Raw genomic sequence first — 21,595 nt, forward strand, 5'->3', positions numbered from 1 at the left:
CCCACTTTTGACTATAGGTCAAACTATAGGTAGCTCAGGTAAACAAATACAGGTAAGCACAGGTAAAAATTATTATGGAACTGACTATATTTGGTTTTCCATTGTTCTCCTATACCAACACTTTTCTTTGTTCTCTAAAAAGTGGGCAAATGGAGAGCACACCGATGCAAGAATATAAATGGTAACCTGTGTGATATTTAGTCATGGAGCTGACAGAGAGGATGACGTGATCACTGAGTACTTGTCAGATGAGAAGTGAAAAAGGTGTATTTTCTTTCTAAATTTTCCGATGTCCAATATGTATATATTATACTCTGGCTGCATCTATATATTATACTTTGGCTACATCTAGATTTTCTAAGTACCAATATATGTATTCAAGGTAAAATTTTAACGACTGAATTATATCTAGTTCCACGAAAAATATTAACACTATTTCTTGAGATAACTGCTATACATGTAAATGTCTTGAATTTTTCAATACTAAGATCAAAGGGTAACATATATAAGGTACTTCATTTCTTTAGAAAAATATCTGAATTTTTGTAAGACGAAATCATAAATACAATACAAACGGGAGCTCAACATAAATTCAATATATCTTGATTAGTAAAAAGATTATCCCACGTGCATCTGTCTTGATCAGTTTTGAGTCCAAAATCTTTTCGCACTTTCTATTTTCCAATAATTTTACATTATTTATATTTTTACTAGTTTTCATGGAATTTAATCAGAAACATATATACATAGAGATTGGAAACTCATTCTTTGTCTTTGTTGACAGGCAGCAGGACCTCCGGTTTGTAGGCATTTTCCCTTGTCTAACTACTTTAAAGTGCATTGTTTAAAACATGATATTTTTGCATCAACACAAAGATTAAACATCATATCATGGTTTGATGTGACCAGTTTTCCCGAGGTAGCAAACCAGAGAAGAACAGCCTGGCCACCGTCTATATTTTTATTAAGTGGGGAGCCTCTGTTTTGAGCAATGCATAAACAATTAAAAATCAAATATATTCTGAAATTGGTACATCCAATATGGAGGGTTTGATATAAGTTTCATTTTTTTCAAAAATAAACATAACAAAAATGGGTTAGAGATTACAATTCTGGGCTCCTCCGGAAGTGCGTCTTGACCGGAAATGCTAGCTTTACTTGAAGGAAAATCCATGGCGCGGGTTTAGGCAAAAATATTGAAAAATCCACCTAATCGACCTATGAAATAAATTAGCTTATTTTGCCATTGTGATAGAAGTGCTCAATTTAAGGTAGGTCTTAAGAAAAAAATTGAGTACAATTTTCTGCAATTTTGGGCTAAAAATCATGATATTTTGCAATTTTTCAGGTATTTTTTTGTTGTTACCATGGTATTCACATGCATGAATAAGCGCAGAATATGGCCAAATCTGTATCAAAATATCAAATTGTAATTGCAAAAGTTGTACTGATTAATTATATATATACTTTTGTACAGGTATTTTTTACAGTTAAATGACTATATCTATATTTCTAAGGCATGCGCCTTAATTTCACAGAATGTCAAAAACTACTGTTTTCTGCTACCTTATACTGCATGGGAAAAGAGATTTTCGAAGGAAGTGCATTGTCAGTTGTAAATAAGCAGCGCCTCTGTTCATTATAGCTGGGAACCTCAAGAAAACAGGTCATAGACAGGGAGAAATCATGATTTTCACATGGGATGGGTAAGGGGAGGTAATTGGCTTATTTGCTTATTTTCATGGCATGTATACATGCTTATTGTTAAATAATTTGGCTAAAATTCATTTTGCTTTCATTTGTTTGAAAACTAACTAATTATAACTTATTGGATGTTATACAACCCATATTGCATGAATTCTGATTATTTTAACTTGATTTATTGCCCGGTATCCATGGAAACTTAGAGCAATAGTGTAATTTTGTGATTTTCTCTGTAAAAACACTATTTAACTTGTCTTGATCTCAAAAATGCATGTATTTGTCAGAAATTGAGTGTGCGGCAAGGCCGGTATTGTCTATTATTACCAATTTCTTAATTATATGAGGAAAAACAGTCCATTTTTGATAAAATAGGGGTGGCGGAGACTTTTACAGATTATTCATGAAAATGGTTATTTCCAGGGTAAGAATACAAAACCATAATGTCATATACATGAAATTTCCAAATCCTTGATGTCATGTCATTATTTAGATATCAGAATCAGTTTATCTGTTGCAGAGCAACAATATAAGTAGGGTTTCTGACCTTATTTGTGACGTCATTGAGTATTTATGACGTCATAGATACACACTGATAATGTCATGGTTACTGATGACGTCATAGTAATTATGACGTCATACAGCAGGGTCAATATTGATGAAATCCATGTTTTTTCCACTGCATGTCATAGAGAGAATCTCAAAATAACACATTCAATATTCAAATCCATTTTATTTCAGTAAATGACAGAGTTATAGGACTTTTAATTTTTAAAATTACCTCCCCTTGTTGCTTGTTTGAGAGGAAAATCAATCAAAATGTACCATTCAGGGAAATTGGCAGTACTCGGTGACTATTAAAGATACGCGTTAACCGGATATGTCATTTTGTTCGTCGCATCATGTTCAAGACAATATTTGGGTTTTCGAGAATCTTAGAAAATTATAACTTGGTGTATAAGGTAGCAAACCAGAGAAGAACAGCCTGGCCACCGTCTATATTTTTATTAAGTGGGGAGCCTCTGTTTTGAGCAATGCATAAACAATTAAAAATCAAATATATTCTGAAATTGGTACATCCAATATGGAGGGGAGGGTTTGATATAAGTTTCATTTTTTTCAAAAATAAACATAACAAAAATGGGTTAGAGATTACAATTCTGGGCTCCTCCGGAAGTGCGTCTTGACCGGAAATGCTAGCTTTACTTGAAGGAAAATCCATGGCGCGGGTTTAGGCAAAAATATTGAAAAATCCACCTAATCGACCTATGAAATAAATTAGCTTATTTTGCCATTGTGATAGAAGTGCTCAATTTAAGGTAGGTCTTAAGAAAAAAATTGAGTACAATTTTCTGCAATTTTGGGCTAAAAATCATGATATTTTGCAATTTTTCAGGTATTTTTTTGTTGTTACCATGGTATTCACATGCATGAATAAGCGCAGAATATGGCCAAATCTGTATCAAAATATCAAATTGTAATTGCAAAAGTTGTACTGATTAATTATATATATACTTTTGTACAGGTATTTTTTACAGTTAAATGACTATATCTATATTTCTAAGGCATGCGCCTTAATTTCACAGAATGTCAAAAACTACTGTTTTCTGCTACCCGATGGTGTTATTTAATATGATGTCTGAAAACATGAAAATCGACAATTTTACCTGGTATTTCAAAATCAGACATTCAGACATGTATACTCAGTGTATATACATGTATATTTTTGATTTAATTTATCTGTTTTTTACCCATACTGCATAAGAAAAAAAATCACAATTTTTACGGTGCGCAAAACTAATATTAGATCTATCTTTTGGAAATGTAACATCGGGATATAATGCAAATATTATGAGCTGGAATGGCAAACAATTTTCTACCTGTAAGAAATATTTGGTTTTAATTTGTCAATAAATAAATCCAGGTAAAATTTTATATCAAAAAAATAGTAAAACTTTCGGTCGCGTAATTAACGTTCCAGGGGAGATAACTCTAAACAATAATCATGACCGGAAGTTCAAATCCAAAACAACACTACAAAATGGTGTAAATTGGATGCAGAAATATTTATCTATTTAGACAACATTGCAGATGTAACGAAGCCTGAAACACGCGATAATGCCGACAAGACAGAGGAAAATAGCCTTAATGGGCTTCCGATCTGTCGGTAAGTGTGAAACTTGTCAATATACACGATTCTATGTTTCATCTCATAATGTTCTTTTACTTTTCGTTTCATCGTGTTGCACACATTTTCATTTGTTGGCACCGTGCCAAAACAAGTTTTCTGAATAACTTCTTATTGTTGTGTGAATTTGTAATGAGTTGTTGTTTATGTTCTAGTCATATAAATAAGTGCGTAATTTCACAATAATATGTATTTCAAGTGAACTTGTCTAAAAATAGGCCTTTAGCTAGATGATCATCATCATAAGAAACAATGTAACAACGCAAATTAGAGATTCTCAATGCGTTAGGCCTAGAACTTGTATTGTATGTAACGTAATCTAATGTAATAGTACATATTATAAAAATAATTATTTAAATCATACACATTATTAATCGGTACATTTGATTTATGAAGTAAAATGTAGATATGTGATACTTTATGAAGTTGAAGTCAGACATAACTATCCAGGCCAATTGATTTTCATGTTTTTAGGGCAAGCATACTCTTGCCCTATTGTTTTCCTTGTCGGATGTGGAGTCTGTGTACATGCGCTATGCGCAGGTACCAACTGCGTACGTGATACCGGAAGTCACTGTCTTATACCGTTTAATAGATTTCTCCGTGATTTAGTGACACCAACCTTCAAAATTAAGAGATACATGTCAGCGATGTTCTTTTGTAAATTAAAAACAGTGACATTAAACAGTGCTCTTGCATCGGTCACGATATTCTAAGCATCTGATTGACTTTGGATTCTTCCGAAACAATATAATGCGAATCAAGTTTATGTAGTCAATAAAAGAAAGTGACGAAACAGATAACTTTTAGGATTGGCCAAAGACATTTACTGTGTTACTCAGCAGATTATATTTAATTTATTTCACATCATCCTAGGTCCTAGATATACATATAAGTTGTACTATTGCTTACAAACCCCAGTGTCCATAGACCGCATTTGCTACGGTTCTAATAAATATTCATAAAATCACCTAGCCTTGCGTTAGAGAAACAGAATGGAAAAAAAAAAATAAAACATTATACAATATCAGTCTTTGTGCCAGAGCTTTAGATCTGATGTGGCCAGAAAGGCATTCAAGCATGACACAGGTAAATCACCACACGTGCACAGAAGAGACTGGAACAGTTCTGTAGCGGACGATTTTTTAGCTCACCTGGCCCGAAGGGCCGGTGAGCTTATGTCATGGCGCGGCGTCCGTCGTCCGTCCGTCCGTCCGTCCGTCCGTCCGTCCGTCCGTCGTCCGTCCGTCCGTCCGTCGTCCGTCCGTCAACATTTCCTTTAAATCCCTACTAGTCATAGAGTTCTGGATTGATTGTAACCAAATTTGGCCAGAAACATCCTTGGGGGAAGGGGAACAGAACTTGTATAAATTTTGGCTCTGACCCCCAGGGGGCAGGAGGGGCGGGGCCCAATAGGGGTAATAGAGGTAAATCCTATAAATCGCTACTTGTCTTAGAGTTCTGCATGGATTGTAACCAAATTTGGCCAGAAACATCCTTGGGGTTAACAGAATTCGTATAAATTTTGGCTTTGACCCCCCTGGAGGAGAAAGAGTGGGGCCCAATAGGGGAATAAGAGGTAAATATCCAAATTTCTTCAGAAAAGAAACAATGAACTTATATTCAGAACATTACTTGGCATTACAAACCAGGTGAGCGATACAGGCCCTCTGGGCCTCTTGTTTGAACAGGGAAACAAGTCTATCGTATCAATATCAATAAGATAACAAATAAACTTCTATGTAATATTGAACACAATTAACAAAGTGATTTCACATTTATACTTCTGATGATGTAATTTAAAGGAAATTATTTATTACAAATACATCAAGGACATAAACCATCTCCCAAGGATAATGAGCGATAGTGCTACGTACGTACACCTTTTGCCGAGGATGATTTCATATAGGCTTGTGAGTATATATGTATATCTGTGGGATATTTATAAATTAGGTGTTACAGTTTTGTATGTGCAAAATATCTCTCCGCAGGAACCTTATACATGTAGATGCATAACCTTCTGGAAATTAAGGTTTTAGGAAGTAGTTCGTGAGACATATTTCTAGTTTTTTTTTTTTTTCAGGAAAATCCTCCGTCACTATCCAGTTTGTTGAGAACCATTTTGTGGACTCCTATGACCCGACCATAGAAAATAGTATGTGTTCTAAATAAAGATGGATGTTACTATAATTTTGATACATGTACTTGTGTTCTACATTTTATATATTTAATAATAGAATATAAATGTATACCTTATCTGATATTAAAGTAAGGGCACTACTTTCTCCCTTTTAGTTTTAACCACAGAAGTTTGAAGTTCAGTCCAAAATATATAGCATGAATATAGGATCTTACATAGAGGTTACACAAGGAGTGGCTGTTGGATATGGAATTTATTCCACACGAGTGAGTTATTTTTTAAAAGTTACAAAAGACACGAGCTTTAGGAAGTGTCTTTTGTAACTTTTAAAAAATAACTTACGAGTGTGGAATAAATTCCATATCCAACAGCCACGAGTCGTGTGACCTGTTTCTACCACAATTATATTCGCTTTTAGCCGATAGAAATACGACAAGGATAAGTACGCTATCCAACAGCAGTTTTGGCGTCAAGCGGCGATCACAGCATAGCATGACGTCACTCGATTATTGATGACGTCGACAAATGATGACACGACACTCAGAAAGACGTAGTTCGGTCAAAGTTCATAGTGTCAGCCAATCAGAATGCGTACAGAGTTTATACCACGTGTAGTATAAACAAATTGTTAATCAACAGCTGCATTGTTTATTTGATACCCTGAGAGTTGAATAACACTGGTTATTGTGGTAGAAATGAGTGTTCATCATTTCAGGTGAGATTTTTTAAAATGATTCTAAGATGCTTTTATTTTTGCGAGTCTTGGCGATCAAAAATTAAAACTTCAGGACGAGTTTCATAAAATCTCATATTAAATGAAAACAAATTTAAGATACTTATCACATAACTACAAAACATACTTAAAATGAATTTTACATCAAAATGTATTCCATAAATCCAGCAGAGGCAGCCATTTTGTCCTGCTGTCCTCGTTAGCCTGACGTCACATAGTTTTTCCTGACGTCATTTTATTGTATCTGTCTTAGGTCACAATGGACAAGCCAATGAAAATCGCTCCAGGTCATATTACACTAGTGACATATAATGCAAAAATATTACACTGGCGAAATCGCTGGGTATCAGTCAGATTATGTGACCTTTTTCTAGGTAAATTGGGAAAAGGCCCCTGTGTGAATTTGGGAAAATTCATCGGCATATCGACATAAATGTTTTGTCAAAAGCCAATAAAATGACCAAATATGCATTTTATCTCTCTTTGTTTTGTCTTCAATAACAGATACTAATAGTACCTAGATTTATCTAGGTGCTCCCACTGAAAATAGCCAATCTTATTAATTCTTCACTGTCTTTCCATTCAAAATATAAACCGGTAAAGGGAAATAAAGATTCATTAAGTCCATGTTCAGTAGGAGAGAATACAAAACTTATCTTTAATATGTAATTTAAACTGCATGATGTTAATTTTTAACGTTTTTAAATAGAAAAGTATTCTGTCCTAAATAAAACACAAAGGCAACCGATCAACGCAAATATTATTAATATTAATACACTCTGTATATTATAAAGAAGTTTGAAAATGAAATATATATTACACTAAGTATAGACCTGCATTCTCGGCCAGTTGGCTCACATGTCATTGCCGCCATTTTTTGGATGCGTTCGATTGCAAATCCCAAAAGTGGTGGGATAATTATTAGGCCAATCTAAATTATTTTCAGATTGGGAAAAAATCTATGAAATTGGGAAAATTCTAGCCTAAATCTCATTGGGAATGGGGCCGAATATCTAGAAAAAGCCCTGAGAATAGGAATTCCCAGGATATATACTTTATATGTTTTATATATGTAACAGGGACTGGGTGCAGGATTTATGATAAATGAATCACTGCCTCTGCCAGAAATCGAAATCGGGACCTCTGGATTACTAGTTTGACACTAAACTAATTGAGCTAAAGAGAAGTCTTCTCTAGCCAAGTGGTATATTGCAGCTAGTATTGACCAGGGTTACATTTATTATATACAGCTGTAGGGAGTATCTATATATATTATATCAATAACAGTATGGCAAACTCTAAGCACAGGAGTTCGACATTCTGTCAATAAAATATAGCATGAATATTATTTTAAGCACTCTCTTTACACTATATAATAACATTCTGTCAATAAGATATAGCATGAATATTATTTTAAACACTCCCTTTACACTATAATAACATTCTGTCAATAAGATATAGCATGAATATTATTTTAAACACTCCCTTTACACTATAATAACATTCTGTCAATAAGATATAGCATGAATATTATTTTAAACACTCTCTTTACACTATATAATAACATTGTGTCAATAAGATATAGCATGAATATTATTTTAAACACTCTCTTTACACTATAATAACATTCTGTCAATAAGATATAGCATGAATATTATTTTAAACACTCCCTTTACACTATAATAACATTCTGTCAATAAGATATAGCATGAATATTATTTTAAACACTCTCTTTACTCTATAATATTATTATGTCAATAAAACATAGCATGAATATTATTTTAAACACTCTCTTTACACTATATAATAACATTCTCTCAAAAAGATATAGCATTAATATTATTTTAAACTCTCCCTTTACACTATAATAACATTGTGTCAATAAAATATAGCATGAATATTATTTTAAACACTCCCTTTACACTATATAAATTATTCTGTCATTAAGATATAGCATGAATATTATTTTAAACACTCTTACCTTTACACTATATAAATTATTCTGTCATAAGATATAGCATGAATATTATTTTAAACACTCCCTTTACACTATAATAACAGAATGTCAATAAAATATAGCATGAATATTATTTTAAACACTCCCTTTACACTATAATAACATTCTGTCAATAAAATATAGCATGAATATTATTTTAAACACTCCCTTTACACTATATAAATTATTCTGTCATTAAGATATAGCATGAATATTATTTTAAACACTCCCTTTACACTATAATAACAGAATGTCAATAAAATATAGCATGAATATTATTTTAAACACTCCCTTTACACTATAATAACAGAATGTCAATAAGATATAGCATGAATATTATTTTAAACACTCCCTTTACACTATAATAACATTCTGTCAATAAGATATAGCATGAATATTATTTTAAACACTCCCTTTACACTATAATAACATTCTGTCAATAAAATATAGCATGAATATTATTTTAAACACTCCCTTTACACTATAATAACATTCTGTCAATAAGATATAGCATGAATATTATTTTAAACACTCTCTTTACACTATATAATAACATTCTGTCAATAAGATATAGCATGAATATTATTTTAAACACTCCCTTTACACTATAATAACAGAATGTCAAACTCCTGTAGCTCTATAGTTTAACACATAAGATGTTCTTTTATATGATATGACAGTTACTGTGACTAACAAGTTCACAACTAATATATGAAACACCTAATAAATTAAAACTAATTAAGGTTAGATTGCAAAATATATGAGATACAAGATGCAAAGCTAAAGCAACATAAAAACCAGGATAACAAGAATAAAGGATAAAACAACACATACATGCATACAGAGAGATACAAATATTACTCACAGAAGTATTACTACAAATTATTATGGTTATCAGTATGGTCTACTTTAGTAAGTTTAGCTACAATTTACAATTCAAGTATTACTTGAATTGTAAAATGGAATTAAATGCAAAATATAAAGTCTTTAATTTCTTTATTGACAGAATAACTTTAAAATAAATTTATTATCATCTGCATTATTATTTCTTTATTGATTAGATGCAACAGAAGTTGAATCTCTCATGAGTAACTATGGGTTTTCATTATGCATAACAGTAAATGCCCTCCAAAAGTTCTACTACATGTTAAAATTTGCTGACAATTGATCACTGAGAAAACTCTCAAAAAAAGCAATTAATGAGTAAGAGAAGATAAGTAATATATACTGATGCCTATATTAACAAGTTTACATATTGATATAATTTATGTATAGTTGTAAACATGCATGTGTAACACTACTTTTGGATGGCAGTGTATCTGAATGCTATACACATGTAGAATATCAAACATTATAATATCTTGTCTGTCAGAATCGATATATAGATATACTTTGTTTGTTCCTGCAGCCTTTCAGAAAAACCAGAAGATCAATGGGCAAGACTATGTGTTAGATGTTGTTGACACTGCTGGTCAGGTAAGTACATGTGTACCAGAGTGATCAAGGTGATATAGGTTGTGTCTTGATTTTCATTGAAGCATAATGATAAGTATTATAAAAATGTTCATGAATGATTTTAGAAATTGCAATTCAGTTTTATGCTTTTTTGATTTAATCAAATTTACTGAAATATTCACAGTAATTGCTTGTTTTTGACAGGATGAGTACTCCATACTACCTCAGACCTATTTTATGAGTATAGACGGATATATACTGGTGTACTCTGTCAACTCTCGTAAAAGGTGAGAAATAACTACAAAAATGATATTAACACCATGAAAAGGATGCGTAAAAAATATTAATACAGACGTGAAATTTCTTGGAAGTTCTCCAATTAAGCATTGTTTGTCATATTTTTGACATGTATTGGTGTGTAACACACATTGGGATGTTACTAGCATATCCACTAATGCTACTATCTTCCTATGGCATCTATGGTCTATATAGATGTTATAGAAAGATAGTTAATGCTTATATTTACATTATCAACTCATTTTAGGGTCTCTGCATTAACATTATTTAGCTAAACTTTATCAATGACAATTAAATCCACAAGATGAAACAGCCGTTTTGACAGTGATCAGTTGACATTAGTGATTTCATAATGGTCACGTTTTGGGTGTCAGTTATACCGTCATACTTCACTTTAACTTGGTTAGTTTATATAGTATAAGTGACAAGTAAATGTAAATATTAACATTTAAAGTAGTCATTATCGTTTAAAAAAGGAAAAAAAATTTAAAGCATGAAAATATTAGAACTTATACGTCTGTATAGAGAAAAACATCAGTCAATGGAACAGTCCATGATTTGTCTGGGAATAATGATTGGCACCAGCTCCGGTCTGTTGTCCTGAACAACCAACTAAATAATAGCAGTACATGTATATGAAATAATCTTATCGATAAACCAAATATATGAATATAAATACAAAACTTCAATCCATTTCAAATATCTTATTTAGAATATATTTTCATATTGATCAATTTTAAGAATATTTTAACATTTTTCAAGTGAATACTCACACTGACTAAAACCCAGTGTTTTCATGACCTCTTGAACTCTGATTATGGTATTAGTACGCCAGAGCCTAACTAACAATGTTATTATTGAAAAATAACATACATTGGTCTTAGTAGAAACATATAGGTACTATTCAGTGGCAATATAAATATTTTATATTGATGCCAAGAAAAGACATTTTGATATTGTTCAAGTTTTAGAAATAATGTTAAGCATGTTGTATTGCTCAAATGGAAACAAAGTAAATGATGATTATGTAGCTATGAGGTTTGATACTGTTAAAAACTAAACAATTACAATACCGATGTTGATGTCAATGAAATAAATTAATACCAGTATTTTAACTATACCAGTTGTATAATAACAAATAGATTTCATTTGCTTTGCATTGTTATTTGAAAAGGAAAATACACAAGTTGTAGTGCAACAATGATATTTCATTATAAAACGGAATCACCCGACTGCAGATCATATTCTTACACACTGCCTATCTCCTTCATTTAGTCACTCTTTACATGCAGATTTCATGTGTTCATTATTTTTTTACAAATACCGATAACAGAATTGGTACTTTTCAAAATGGTAACAATACTATATATGTACAGTACCTTTATATATCCAACCCTATGATTATGGCAACTAATTATAAATTATCTTTGTTTTTTGTAGCTTTGATGTTGTGAAGGTGATTTATGACAAACTGTTGGACATGAAAGGCAACATTAAGTAAGTAATGTAACATTATAATTATGATCTTAAAGATATGATATGTTAATTGGTTAATATATATATAGTGTCAGATAGTTAATATTTGCAATTTGCACATGCATACTTTCGATTATTATCATTATCAATGTATGCTGTAAAATAATACAAAAATTTTTATTTCAAGTTAAAAATATGAAAAATAATTAATTGCATCCCGAAAAAAGTCCATGGCACTATATTCTTTATGGAATGAAGTACTGATTGCGCATGCACCAAAGGCAAAACATATTATTTTATATTATTTTTTGTGTTTATTAGACGTATATATACAGGATAAAACACCAATCATTGTTCAAATAATGAATATCATTTATGCTCTGTCGGCGGTGGAGCATCTTTAAATAAATATAATTTGTGAGTTGTCTCCCTGGCATTTGTAAGTAATAATTACTCTGTGGGTTGTCTCCCTTTCAGAGTTCCAATAATACTGGTTGGGAACAAGAGAGATGTGGCAGAACAGTTCCCTGGTGAGAGGTATGTTCAGAGCTAACTGATAGTTTGTTAGGCAGAATCTTACATCAGAGTAATTTCATGGTTGTTTAGAGAAAGAAATAGATCTTGAAATAGGAGAAAATTTACTTGGACTCTTATGACAATGTTGGCGTTATGTCATTATTTCATTTTCAAACACATTACAAAGAAAGATATCTCCACCCTCTTGAACTGAGCAAATTAAACCTCATACTGCCACGTCAAACTTCTCTGGCAGAAGTGTTGTGAACATTACATTTGTTGTTGTCAATTTTTTTTTTGTCTTGGAGGATTTGTGTTTTAAATTTTTAATGGATTTCTTTTACTTGTGTTCTATGTCAATGGCAAAAAACTCTATTGGTATATGTATTTTAGATTGATATTTTATGCCTTTTCCGCAGAGGAAAATGTTCAAACGTTCAAATATTCACTCAAATGTATTTTTCTCTTATTTGTATGAACTTCAAAAATAAAACGATAAACAATATTTTCGAAGTACCATTATCACAGACCCATTAGTATGGATCAAAGTGATGACAATATTTTGAATATGAATGTCATGGCTCAGGTAATGATGTCACATATACCAGTACATGTATTTGTGGTGTTTCATCCTCACAAGATAGGTATGCTTGAAATTGCTCATCTGTTGCCATAAAAGGTCAATTGTTCACTTTTGTCTTTCCCAACCGCGAGGACTTTCCTGTTTCCACAACCATCAGTAAATGTATTTTGATATGTTTTCAAAATGTTTGTTCATGTGTTTTGAAGGGAAGTATCAGAGGAGGAAGCTAAAGGACTAGCAAGGAAGTGGGAAGTTCCATTCATGGAGACATCAGCTAAGGAGCATGAGGTATGACCAAATGTTTCTCTCATTATGGTTATATTAACACTGCAAAAAGTGTGTGTGTGGGGGGAGGGGTTGGGGTTATACTGGGTTTAAGGTGTCTGTCTGTCCATCCGTAGGTGCAATGATGATCCAACTACTACTCCTAAACTACTGGAGGGTTTTCAACATAACTTGGTAGAAATAATGCTTATATGGTGTAGATTTGCTTAATCTATATCAAACCAAAATACCTCCAGTCTTTTTTAGCCCACCATCATCAGATGGTGGGCTATTCAAATCGCCTTTCGTCCGTGGTCCGTCGTCCGTCCGTCCGTCCGTTAACAATTCTTGTTACCGCTATTTCTCAGAAAGTACTGAAGGGGTCTTTCTTAAATTTCATATGCAGGTTCCCCTATGGCCCTAGTTGTGCATATTGCTTTTTGGGACCGATCAGTCAACAAGATGGCCGATCTTGGATTTTGATAGTTAAAGTTTGTTACCGCTATTTCTCAAAAAGTACTGAACAGATCTTTCTTAAATTTCATATGCAGGTTCCCCTAGGACCCTAGTTGTGCATAATGCAATTTGGGACCGATCGGTCAACAAGATGGCCAACAGGCGGCTATCTTGGATTTTGATAGTTTAAGTTTGTTACCGCTATTTCTCAGAAAGTACTAGAGGGATCTTTCTCAAATTTGATATGTATATTCCCCTAGGACCCTAGTTGTGCATAATGCAATTTAGGACCGATCAGTTAACAAGATGGCCGACAGGCGGCCATCTTGGATTTTGATAGTTAAAGTTTGTTACCGCTATTTCTCAGAAAGTACTAAAGGGATCTTTCTCAAATTTCATATGTATGTTTCCCTAGGACCCTAGTTGTGCATATTGCAATTTGGGACCGATCGGTTAACAAGATGGCCGACAGGCGGCCATCTTGGATTTTGATAGTTAAAGTTTGTTACCGCTATTTTTCGGAAAGTACTAAAGGGATCTTTCTCAAATTTCATATGTAGGTTCCCCTAGGACCCTAGTTGTGCATAATGCAATTTGGGACCGATCGGTTAACAAGATGGCCGACAGGCGGCCATCTTTGATTTTGATAGTTAAAGTTTGTTACCGCTATTTCTCAGAAAGTACTAAAGGGATCTTTTTCAAATTTCATATATAGGTTCCCCTAGGGCCCTAGTTGTGCATATTGCATTTTGGGACCAATCGGTCAACAAGATGGCTGCCAGGCGACCATCTTGGATTTTGATTGTTAAAGTTTGTTACTGCTATTTCTCAGAAAGTACTAAAGGGATCTTTTTCAAATTTCATATATAGGTTCCCCTAGGGCCCTAGTTGTGCATATTGCATTTTGGGACCGATCGGTCAACAAGATGGCTACCAGGTGGCCATCTTGGATTTTGGTAGTGGAAGTTTGTTACCACTATTTCTCAGAAAGTATTGAAGGGAACTCAAGCAAATTCCATACACAGGTTCCCCTAGGGCCCTAGTTATGCATATTGCGTTTTGGGACCAATCGGTCAACAAGATGGCCGCCTGGCAGCCATCTTGGATTTTGATAGTTAAAGTTTGTTATTGCTATTTCTTAAAAAGTACTAAAGGGATCTCTCTCAAATTTTATATGTAGGTTCCCCTAGGGCCCTAGTGGTGCATATTGCATTTTGTAACTGATAGGTCAACAAGGTGGCTGCACGGCCGCCAGCTTGGATTTCATTGTTGAAGTTTGTTACCACTATTTCTTAGAAAGTACTATAGCGATCTGTCTCAAATTTTATGTAGTCGTGTTTGAAAAAGTTTGAAAAGCAGGGAAAAGATCCCTCTTTCCATTGTCAGACATAGATCATTCTTTGGTGGGCGCCAAGATCCCTCTGAGATCTCTTGTTTCAAATTATGTTCCTTTGTCACAAAATTGGATGGGGAAGTGGCCTCTTGGATGAGAGGTCTAGTTTTATATATTGGTTAAACTTTGATGGAAAAGGGAAATACAGGGGATTTTAAATTTTTTAATGCATGATCTCTTTATTTCTGTTTACAGTCATAAATAAAAATATTAACATTCTAAACTTTAATTTTGATATACATTATGTATATTTATCAGTGTTCCAGTTAAGATGAATCAATGCACTGGTAAAATACCCATGAAAATGTGTCAATTACCCTTAAAAACAGAATGAATGTACACACTGTATACTAATTATCCCTACAATATTGTATTTACACCACCCAATTGTTATGAGCGTTTACATACAGAAATAAAATCAGAAAAATGATGTAAAATCATAAGAATTCCAGTTACGGTCGAGAGTCTGCATCAGCTGTGTTCTTGTTTCAGATAGATATTTGTTAGCTTTTCATCAATTACAGTACTTTATAATGTAATAACAACATATCTTTTCCCCAACACATCTCTTTATTTACACGTTATTTTTTGGGTTCGAAAAAAAGTCTTTTTCATACTTTTTCAAAAGTACAAATACCAACCCCTCCAAAAATCAGCTGGAGTAGTCTCAGTACTGATTAATTTTTTTTAATGTTGATTAATCATATTGATCAAATCTGTATTCTACCATTAATTGTGAAAAATTGTGTGAATATAGAGGTGCAACGATTCATTACAAATACCAATATTTGTCTCAACGTACAATATTTGATATACTACAATATGATATACTACTGTAGTATTTTGTCATTTGCTTGACATATATTGTAAATAAATTGGCTCTTGAATAAAATATCACAAATTCTGATCATACATTGTTTCTTGAAAATAATGCATTAACCAAACAAAGAACTTGGAGTTACATTAATTACAATATTGTTTACTGATTTAAGAATCCAAATATATCTAAAAATTATAAAAATTATCGTTGCAGCTCTATTTGAATTTCCAAAAACCTTCTAGCATAATATTTTTTCTTTCAGAGTGTAAAAGAAGTATTTTCCAAAATCATCATGGCAATTGAGCGATTGGAAGGAAACGAGCCAGAAAAATCTTCTTGTATATTATCATAATAATAGGATAAAAGAAGTATCATCTGTATACATGTACATACTTTATGCCTCCATAGCAAACAGGACTTGAATTCACCTGTGCACACCTGTAGTTTACAGTGGCCTAATTAGAACTGATTTAGGTTCAGCAGCCCATTATCTCCCTTTAACTATTGATACTGTTCATATCACCAGGTATTATCACTTTAACTTTCTCAATCCTGACAATGAAATATTGGGCATTCGTCTGAGTGTTGATTTGTTAGTGATTCAAAATAGTACTAAACAAGTTAGCATAGAAGTACTGCTGATGACAGAGTACATGAAGTTTGTAAAAAATCATCTGTGGAAACTTAAAATTCTCATGATCAGATTGCTGGTTACTTGGCCTAAACACTCCGTGATCAGTTTGTATATTCTAACTAGATTTGTTTTGCCTTCACCAGAGTACTTTTGTTAGTTTCTATCTTATCCTCCATGATATTCAGAGAAAGCGATGCTAATGCATTGCTGCTGACAGCCGCCATTGCTGATGTTTTAAGATATGTCCATATTTACACTGCTATAATCATCAGAGTTAACTTTTTCACTTGACTATGATACTAAACACAAAACACCTACAGAAAGTGTACAAACAAATGTATATTGACAATTCTAATTTATGTCTACATATTGCATTTTAACTCACAGACAGTATTGAATTTAATTATTGAAATATGTAATTATGAAATATTGATTAATTATACTATCTTATACCCAGTCTGCTGGGGATTAGCCTATCTTTGTATTATGACCAATACCAGCACTATCAGTGGTTTGGACTCCAAGCTTCGTCAGTGTATATTCTTGGGTTGATCCTGAACAAGGTCAAAAGTCACTTGTTAACTGTTGACCACAAACTCGTGGTCCACTCAATGGACTTGGGTTGACCAGTATGTATTACATGTACATGTGCATTGTAGATAATATATGTACTGTTATTAGTACGTAGATATATGTACTGTTATTAGTACGTAGATATATGTACTGTTATTAGTACGTAGATATATGTACTGTTATTAGTACGTAGATATATGTACTGTTATTAGTACGTAGATATATGTACTGTTCTTAGTACGTAGATATATGTACTGTTCTTAGTACACTGTAAATATAAAAAACATATTTTCACTGTTGGTTAATGAATAATTTAAATCACAATTGTTATTTCATATCAATAACTTCTGACAATTGTTAAAAAAATTATCAGTACCTGAATGTGTGCACATCATCAGTTAAGATAGTAAGCTAAGGCATTGGTTGTGCTAGTTTCATCATAAGGCTTTTATTGAAACAGGATCTGTTAAAGTCGGTCTGAATAAGTTTGGTGTTGATAAGTTTCATATTTAGGGCTTTTATCAATTTGGCATTAATTAGTCATGTTAGGGCTTTATTGATGTATTGCTGAACAGATATGATTGTTTGCATTAATCGGGTGTTAGTTATAGTTTTGGGTTTTTGTGATGCATTTAATTAGAGATACAAGTGTAAACATTTACAGAGGGATCAAGTAATTAATATATTTTCACTTTTTAATAAGTGTGTCGAAATGACAACAATGAAATCATGGTACATTTTACATGTAATAGAAAGTATTTGGAAAATAAAAGAAGTGAAAGAGAGAGGTATAGATTGATATAGCAAGTTAAATTTGGCAGCGTCAGATGTTTATGAAAAAAAATATATGGAGATTAATTACAGGTGTTTCAAACATAAGTATAAGGTTATATTTGAGACACTCTCTCAGTTCCGACTTTCTGATCAGTATTTTATTGGTAGCACATTAGAAATACCTAAAACGGATTGGGAAGTTAGATCCCTTCAGACTATGTGTGGCAGTGAATGTTAATTCTATATTGTATATATCCACATATATAATCGGTAGCTAGAGGCCTGTTCTGATGTTATCGTTTCCAATGTTGGGTTATTTAAATGTTGTGTCGCTCCTTATTCCAAGTTTGTTAAAGCTTTCTATAATACACAAGTGAATCATACTGAAATGAGTTATTTAGTACTCTGTTAATCTATGTGGCATGATAGGACTAATTATTGACCTGCTAATATTGATTGATAAGAAAACTGACAACTTATTACCACCATTTTTAGCCCACCATCATCAGATGGTGGGCTATTCAAATCGCCTTTCGTCCGTGGTCCGTCGTCCGTCCGTCCTTCCGTCCGTCCCTCCGTCCTCCGTCCGTCCGTCCGTCCGTTAACAATTCTTGTTACCGCTATTTCTCAGAAAGTACTAAAGGGATCTTTTTCAAATTTCATATGTAGGTTCCCCTATGGCCCTAGTTGTGCATATTGCATTTTGGGACCGATCGGTCAACAAGATGGCCGACAGGCGGCCATCTTGGATTTTGATAGTTAAAGTTTGTTACCTCTATTTCTCAGAAAGTACTGAAGGGATCTTTCTCAAATTTCATATGTAGGTTCCCCTAGGACCCTAGTTGTGCATATTGCATTTTGGGACCGATCGGCGAACAAGATGGTCGACAGGCGGCCATCTTGGATTTTGATAGTTAAAGTTTGTTACCGCTATTTCTCAAAAAGTACTGAAGGGATCTTTCTTAAATTTCATATGCAGGTTCTCCTAGGACCCTAGTTGTGCATATTGCATTTTGGGACCAATCGGTCATCAAGATGGCCGACAGGCGGCCATCTTGGATTTTGATAGTTAAAGTTTGTTACCGCTATTTCTCAGAAAGTACTGAAGGGATCTTTCTCAAATTTCATATGTAGGTTCCCTAGAACCCTAGTTGTGCATATTGCAATTTGGGACCGATCGGTTAACAAGATGGCGGACACGCGGCCATCTTGGATTTTGATAATTAAAGTTTGTTACCGCTATTTCTCAGAAAGTACTGAAGGGATCTTTCTCAAATTTCATATGTAGGTTCCCCTAGGACCCTAGTTGTGCATATTGCAATTTGGGACCGATCGGTTAACAAGATGGCCGACAGGCGGCCATCTTGGATTTTGATAGTTAAAGTTTGTTACCGCTATTTCTCAGAAAGTACTAAAGGGATCTTTCTCAAATTTCATATGCACGTTCCCCTAGGACCCTAGTTGTGCATATTGCATTTTGGGACCGATCGGTCAACAAGATGGCGGACACGCGGCCATCTTGGATTTTGATAATTAAAGTTTGTTACCGCTATTTCTCAGAAAGTACTGAAGGGATCTTTCTCAAATTTTCATATGTAGGTTCCCCTAGGGCCCTAGTTGTGCATATTGCATTTTGGGACCGATCAGTCAACAAGATGGCTGCCAGGCGACCATCTTGGATTTTGATAGTTAAAGTTTGTTACCGCTATTTCTCAGAAAGTACTGAAGGGATCTTTCTCAAATTTCATATGTAGGTTCCCCTAGGACCCTAGTTGTGCATATTGCAATTTGGGACCGATCGGTTAACAAGATGGCCGACAGGCGGCCATCTTGGATTTTGATAGTTAAAGTTTGTTACCGCTATTTCTCAGAAAGTACTAAAGGGATCTTTTTCAAATTTCATATGCAGGTTCCCCTAGGACGCTAGTTGTGCATATTGCATTTTGGGACCGATCGGTCAACAAGATGGCGGACACGCGGCGTCTTGGATTTTGATAATTAAAGTTTGTTACCGCTATTTCTCAGAAAGTACTGAAGGGATCTTTCTCAAATTTCATATGTAGGTTCCCCTAGGGCCCTAGTTGTGCATATTGCATTTTGGGACCGATCGGTCAACAAGATGGCTGCCAGGCGACCATCTTGGATTTTGATAGTTAAAGTTTGTTACCACAATTTCTGAGAAAGTACAAAAGGGATCTTTCTCAAATTTCATATGTAGGTTCCCCTAGGGACCTAGTTGTGCATATTGTGTTTTGATACTGAATTGTCAACAAGACAGACGGCCATCTTGAATTTTGGTAGTGGAAGTTTGTTACCGCTATTTCTCAGAAAGTATTGAAGGGAATTAAAGCAAATTCCATACATAGGTTCCCCTAGGGCCCTAGATATGCATATTGCGTTTTGGGACCGATCGGTCAACAAGATGGCCGTCTGGCAGCCATCTTGGATTTTGATAGTTAAAGTTTGTTATTGCTATTTTTAAAAAAAGTACTGAAAGGATGTCTCTCAAATTTTATATGTAGGTTCCCTTAGGGCCTTAGTTGTGCATATTGCATTTTGTAACTGATAGGTCAACAAGATGGCTACACGGCCGCCATCTTGGATTTCATTGTTGAAGTTTGTTGCCACTATTTCTTAGAAAGTGCTGCAGCGATCTGTCTCAAATTTTATGTGTAGTCGTGTTTGAAAAAGTTTGAAAAGCAGGGAAAAGATCCCTCTTTCCATTGTCAGACATAGATCATTCATTGGTGGGCGCCAAGATCCCTCTGGGATCTCTTGTTTAATGTCAAACATTTCTAGTTAATGTCATTAGGCAAGATGCATCATCATATAATTATATTGATATATAAGGCAATATGTACCAGACATTTAGAGAATAATCTCTGCTATAGGCATATCAGCTTGTGAGATGTGTTGAGTGTAATGGACTATATGACGGTCATAATCTGAAATTTACTGAAGATGAGGTACTGAATTTGAATAAAATAAAAACTTGAAGTGTATGGCAAATGTAACCATCGTTTGTAATTAAAGGAAAGTATTGATGCCATAGTTTATGTCTAAAAATCAGAAAGACTGTATGTAGATTATGTGCATGTTTTTTTATTGAGCTGATGGTTAGAAATATGCATTTCAGTTACAGCTATTTAAGCCCAGCTAGAAAATATTTATTATGTAAAATAAGTCTGTGACAAATAGGGCTGCTTATGATTTGCTGACACAACAATGATCTAGTATGATAACTCCGATAGTAATGTACTTTCTATATTCAAAAAGATACTGAAGTCAAGATAATGTTGTATTAAGGAACTCAGTGGAGTTTGATAATTGTCTATGAAGATAAATGGAGTGCAAAGAACATGTGTTTATGTATGTTGTGTTTAGGTGTGTGTGATCGTAAGCGTGCATGAAAGTAACAACGAAGTCAATGGAGGGAGATCACATAGGGATTAACAATATCGTAAACAATCTTAATTATCCTTTATGTATTCTATAAGACATCTAGTCAAAGCACTACTCCCTGGGATACGAGATATATCCTCTACTAGTGGTTGTATTGATAAAGATCATCAATAAAATGTAAATATTTTCCTTCA

The 21,595-nt window shown here is 33.7% G+C and overlaps 1 protein-coding gene across 1 annotated transcript; it reads left to right on the forward strand.

Annotated features, from left to right (window-relative positions):
- The first annotated feature begins 3,702 nt into the window (after nucleotides 1-3,702).
- LOC138320578 (GTP-binding protein Rheb homolog) lies at nucleotides 3,703-21,595 on the forward strand. Its single transcript, XM_069263641.1, has 8 exons — nucleotides 3,703-3,868; nucleotides 5,973-6,044; nucleotides 10,167-10,234; nucleotides 10,418-10,500; nucleotides 11,951-12,007; nucleotides 12,464-12,523; nucleotides 13,292-13,373; nucleotides 16,281-21,595. The coding sequence occupies exons 1-8, from the start codon at nucleotides 3,820-3,822 to the stop codon at nucleotides 16,368-16,370; spliced, it is 561 nt and encodes a 186-aa protein (XP_069119742.1). The 5' UTR covers nucleotides 3,703-3,819; the 3' UTR covers nucleotides 16,371-21,595.

Source organism: Argopecten irradians, chromosome 4 (assembly GCF_041381155.1).
Source record: "Argopecten irradians isolate NY chromosome 4, Ai_NY, whole genome shotgun sequence".
Classification (NCBI taxonomy): Eukaryota; Metazoa; Mollusca; class Bivalvia; order Pectinida; family Pectinidae; genus Argopecten; species Argopecten irradians.

Coding starts and splice junctions, on each gene's coding strand:
- LOC138320578 (XM_069263641.1), top strand. CDS start 3,820: ATGCCGACAAGACAGAGGAAAATAGCCTTAATGGGCTTCCGATCTGTC. Junction 10,501..11,950: donor TCTGTCAACTCTCGTAAAAG/GTGAGAAATAAC, acceptor TGTTTTTTGTAG/CTTTGATGTTGTGAAGGTGA. Junction 12,524..13,291: donor GAACAGTTCCCTGGTGAGAG/GTATGTTCAGAG, acceptor TGTGTTTTGAAG/GGAAGTATCAGAGGAGGAAG.